At 43.7% G+C, this 5625-nt stretch overlaps 1 protein-coding gene across 1 annotated transcript; it reads right to left on the bottom strand.

The window, feature by feature from the left end:
* Positions 1-2652: 2652 nt before the first annotated feature.
* Positions 2653-3137, bottom strand: LOC106120596 (putative nuclease HARBI1). The gene is given in 1 exon segment (XM_013316337.1): positions 2653-3137. A coding segment is annotated over 1 exon segment (354 nt). The 5' UTR covers positions 3007-3137.
* Positions 3138-5625: the final 2488 nt, after the last annotated feature.

Here is a 5625-nt window from a genome sequence, read left to right as displayed (position 1 = left end):
CCCGCATCAGCCAACTCCAGGGTCCACTACTTTAGGCACCTCCCCTCCTCCCGTATCAGTCATGAGCAGCGTTGCCTCGTGTAGGCTAGGGGACCAGACACCCGGGGCCCCATTTATTTATTTATAATACACCAACAGGTGAATTATGAGACATGCGAAAAAAAATTATAACAAACAGAAAACACATAATAACTTCTCCCAATTATATGTGTACACATCATAAAAGAGTAATTAAGTAACAAACAAACGACAACACAAAAACCTTTATTGAGTGAAACAAATTATGAAAACAAAAAAAAATAATGGAGGAAAAAAGAGGACATAAATTAACTCGCAACATCATGGAGATATTTCTTAAAAGAACATAATTTGTTGGAAAAAACATCGATTTGAGGCGCATCATTTCTGGCTCCAGCAATAATAGGGTTATCATGACATTGCTTAGGATCTTCTACAACATTATGAGTTATTGTAACCTGTTAATTGGTGAATTTTATAATCGAGTTCCCAGACACATCTAAAACTCTGGGCCAGCTTTCTAATAATATTGTAAATAAGTATTAAATCCCAGGTATCAACTGGTACATTCAATGCTTTGAGTGAATCTAGGCTTTGTTGTAATGTTGTAAGGAAGTTAAGATTAATTTTACTTCTAGATGTAACATTAGTTTGTTGTCGTACCTCTTAGTAAGTATACTTAAGGCATGTCGATAATTTACTGTAGTAACTGTTAGGGAGACGATGAGGGACAGCTTCCCCGCGTAGTTGCTCATATGAGTCGATTACTCCATCGAATAGCGATTTAAAGCTGCACCACTCCGACAGGTTTCCATCGAAGCTTGGAATCTGTAAATATGGGATTTTAATAACAGGTGATTTAGAGTTGGGTTGTAGTTCGTGTCTAAAGACGACGGACAATAAGGAGGATGGAGAAGAGCGGTTGGATTTTGATAAACTTTAGAAAATTATATAATAAACTTAAGGGAAAATAAGTTCAGTTGTTTTATATTTTTTCCAGTTATATTATCCCGTTCGTTTACATAATGTGTAAAACATTCATACACTTGTTCTTTGGATGGAATTCAATAGATTTTTACTACCTTACTGTAGTCATCGATGAAACTCAAAAAGTATTTTTCACCATGATTTCCTGTTGTGATATGTGACCCATTCAAGTCAGTGTGGACAAAATCTAGTATATTTCTAGATCGTTGTCTGTTAATACAGATTGCACACTTCAATTTCCATTCAGCTTCCAATTGTTTAGGTAATCCATCTAACATCTCATCTCTACACATTATGTTTAAATATTTAAAATTCACATGTCCCAATGTTCTATGTATTTTCTCTTTCAATGTCAATGTACTATTAGTAATAGAGCAAGAGCCCGTGAGGGCCAGACTTTCGGATTTTTATGAAACCTAAAAGTTCTTCTAAGCATATCCCTAATACAGGTCAGAATGATCCCCACCCACGAAACCTGGGTAAATTTTTCAAGAAAATTCCATTGAGATGACTGCCACTTTTACGGCACACCACCTCTGATCCCAAGGGCTTCCTAGAGTCAAGTAAGCGTTATTGCACATTATTGTTTAAATCTATATTGTTACCTAACTTAAAAAATAGAGGAATGTATATGTACAGTCAGCGTCATATAGATCGTCACAGACAAGATATGCAAATATATAGGTACACCAAAAGTAATCAATTATATCGGTACAACAAAAGTCCTCAAAATAATAGATACATTCACCCTGCTCGTACGTACTTTAACGGTCAAACTCATTAGTCCAAGGCAATATCAAAAAGTACCTAATAACTACGGCGATAGAGTTTAATTACATGTGCTTCGATATTAAAATTAAAAAGTTTAAATATAAAAAAAAAAAAATAGTGGCTTGGGATTTGAACCGCCGACCTTACGTACCAACGGCGGCGAACGGTAAGGCTACGAGACCAAACTAGCATATATGATGACAAACTTAAATTTGATGTTGGTTTTATCTACCTAATATCTGTCATCCGCGTCGAACACTTTTAGTAAATTTTGAAAAATGGTTTGATGCAAAGTGTCAAATGAATGTAACAGAAGTAGTTTATTCCAAATTGTATCACAAGTATATAGAGATAGAGTTCAATTTTGTCAAATGTACCGATATTTTTGCGCACCTTGACTGCTTCGTTACTTATGACGCTGTGGCTGCTACGATATTTATGAGCATCTTGCATGTACTTATATATTTGACGCTGTGTATGTACCGATGTATTTGAGCAGGGTGAATGTATCTATTATTTTGAGGACTTTTGTTGTATCGATATAATTGATTACTTTTGATGTACCTATATATTTGCATATCTTGTCTGTGACGATCTATATGACGCTGACTGTACCTATTCTATCATTTTTGATGTGCTATTTTAAAATATGTTTTCTTATACATTTGTTCTCACTTTAAATTCGAGCCACAGTCAGATACGAATGATTGTATTTCTTTTACAATAAAATGAAATTTTCATTACACTCTACGCCGACGGGTGGATCCATAAAATCTTCCATGTCCATGGTGTCCTCTTATAAAATTGGATCGTCCTGTAAAACTGCATCATGCAATACTGCGCATGCTGCGATGACAGCTGGACCATTTTTTACCTTTAAACCCATATCCCCACTTGAAGACAAGGAAACTTTCGTTTTAGAACGCCAAAAAGCCTTTCCACAATGTTTCTGGTTTTAACATGTGCCTGATTATATGCTCCTTCAGCAGGCGTTTATGCATTAAGTATCGATGTTAATAGGTATGGTCGACACGGGTAACCACTATCTCCAAGAAGGACCATAGAGCCAAAATCGCCACGTTCAAATTGGGCACATAAGGGTGAATCATTAAAAATTGTACTATCGTGCACAGAGCCAGGCAATCTGGCAATTATGTTTCTGATGCGTAAATTGGAGTCGCACACAATTTGAACGTTAAGTGAAAAGTATCCTTTTCTATTCCGAAACATTTCTAAATTAGATCCCCATAAAAATAAACATAAATATGAGTATTCCTCGCCTTTAAGAAAATCATTTGTTCATCTAGTAATAAGTAGTTAACGGTGTTAATTCCAATATATATTAATAGCTGATGATGTCTTCGTATGCCGGTGGAATGATAACAATGTTGTCACGCGAGGTTTCTGTCCTCGCTGAGCTGGCCTCAGGACACCTGCGTTATTCTTTGGCAGATGTACCGCCCCAGTCAAACTCCCCGCCTGGCAGTGTCCTCGAACCTGATCACGCGGGAGTTGTACGGCGACGGGCGTTGCCGCCACGCCACCACTCTGCACGCTTGGAACGAAACACCGTAGTGGTTTTTCAGCGACGACCGCGCGAACGATCTCCCACTTATGCTACACCTCTCATGTCTCCTTACAATGCCAGACTAGAGTCAAGCTCAACAGGGTCTTCTTTCCCCGCTGATTCTCCCAAGCCCGTTCCCTTGGCTGTGGTTTCGCTAGATAGTAGATAGGGACAGTGGGAATCTCGTTAATCCATTCATGCGCGTCACTAATTAGATGACGGGGCATTTGGCTATTTTCCGCCATCACATGATGCTTACGTCTTAGTTGAACGCGATTTATAATCATCATGGATGCCCGGAAGATATCACTGGTCCCTGTCTTCCATCTTGGACGAAGCATTGTGCCGATTGTTGGTAAATGGGAACTCATGGATGACCAGCAGGGAAAGAGTATTCACTAAACTTTGATACTAAGCCCCCAAGGGCTCGGCAGCGGCCCGAACTCCACAGGACCCCGGTCGCTCAAATCGAGGTCCCTGCCCCAGTCCCGGTCATCTGGTTAAACCGTGTCCAATTTATGTGAGACCCTCTCAGCACCAATGACGGTACCAACCGAAAAACAGACTCCTTCAGCCCCAGCAGAGATTTCATCTCCTTGTAGGAGGAATGGCTCCACATGCCTCTCCAGGAAATCGTGCAAGAGGTAGCGCGGACGCTTTCTCTGCCAGGTAATCTTAGTATGCCGGCGACCTTTTCGACTAGCTCATCGTGAGACCCGTATTTACTACGTTTCTCGCGATGAGCATCATCTAGAGGTCGCTGACCCGAGACCACCTGGACGTCCACGATCACTCCGACGTCTCCTTTTGAGGCGATTATGTCGGGCTTTCTAAGGCCTCTCGCAGTCTTGACTTGAGGCTCCAGTTGCACAGACCACTGGTTTGAGGCCATCGTTTCTGCTACTAACCTCACAACGCAATTATGGCGCTCGGTCCGACCACCGTGAGTTCGCCAACACTGTTGAATAGTGTGAGCCGTGGTTTCGTTAGCCGCGCACCCGGCGCGGCACTTCGATGCCGACTCACGAACTATTTCACGCCCTCTTGCCGTGCGTACACGTGAAGGAAGGGCGTTTATGTGAGTGTGGACGAACTGCAAGAAGTCGCGACCGGTGAACCGAGTACATTCCTCCCTAATCCACTTAGTGGACGCGGGAGTGCGGGCGGATTCGAGTAGTTCGAATCCGTCCACTGACCTCCACAACTTATCTCGCCAGAATCGCGCGACGGACCTAAGGCCCGTAACCGGGTCTTCTTTGGTGAACTTTCGGATTTGCTTATGGGCCCAGCTTAACTTCTTCGAGATACTGTCGGATCTGGCGGCTGCTCTAGCCACTGGCCAACTCGACGAGCTAAGCCGTCCAAACCTCTTAGTGATGAGGTCTGGAACGACCGCTCGCACAGGCACATCCTTAGGGAGTCTTAGCCATTTTCTGACTGCGCCCCGGATCTGGACGTCGAGCATACTTAACCTATCATCCGAGATAGTGCCCAGCACAAGGCCGTGCAAAAATCTCGGAATCAGGTGCCCTCTAACAATTTCGAGTCGCTGTTGCGGCTTGAGGGGTGGGGTGCCTTTGTGATGTTGTGTAAGGCCTTTTTGATATCATGCTCTAACATCACGCATCCAGAAACCTGAAAGTCAACGCCGAGATAGCGCCAACGTTCAACGCAAGATATTTGTGCCAGCTACATCCTTCCAACCCTAAAGGTCTTCTCGGTCAGATAATGGTGCTTCTTGTGCTTTCCGTCGGGCACCATCGATAAAACGGCGCTCTTTTTGTGGTTGATGAAGAGGCCCATTTTCGACGCCACTTCGATCACACGGTCGATGGACTCCTGCAACCCTACCTTTGAACCTGCAAGCAGTACTAGGTCATCGGTATAGGCAAGGGCGGAGAAACGCTCCGCCTCAAGTCTATAGCCTACCTGTGACGGCAGGGAGGCAAGAATTAGATCCATCGCCATGTTGAACAAAATGGGCGACAATGGGTCCCCCTGGCGAACCCCACGGCCCACGTGAGCAGGTTTGCTCGACTTTCCGTCAACCACCAGGGTGGTGGTTGCCGTGTCGTACAGTCGGCAGATGTAATCACAGAATGCCGCGGGCAGCCCCCGAGCCCGAAGTAGTTCTAACAGTGCCTTATGGGACACTGTCGAACGCCTTCGAGAAATCGAGAACAGCCACGTGACACTCTCTTAACTTTTTCCTGCAGTCCCCTAGCACTGCGTCCAGCACGGCGGAGTTCTCCAACGTGCCGTCGGCGCGGACGAATCCACGC

The sequence above is a fragment of the Papilio xuthus genome, unplaced genomic scaffold (assembly GCF_000836235.2).
Source record: "Papilio xuthus unplaced genomic scaffold, Pxut_1.1 DF830064.1, whole genome shotgun sequence".
Lineage (NCBI taxonomy): Eukaryota > Metazoa > Arthropoda > Insecta > Lepidoptera > Papilionidae > Papilio > Papilio xuthus.
The sequence above is the reverse complement of the archived record's forward strand: the minus strand, read 5'-3'. Positions and strand labels throughout refer to the sequence as shown.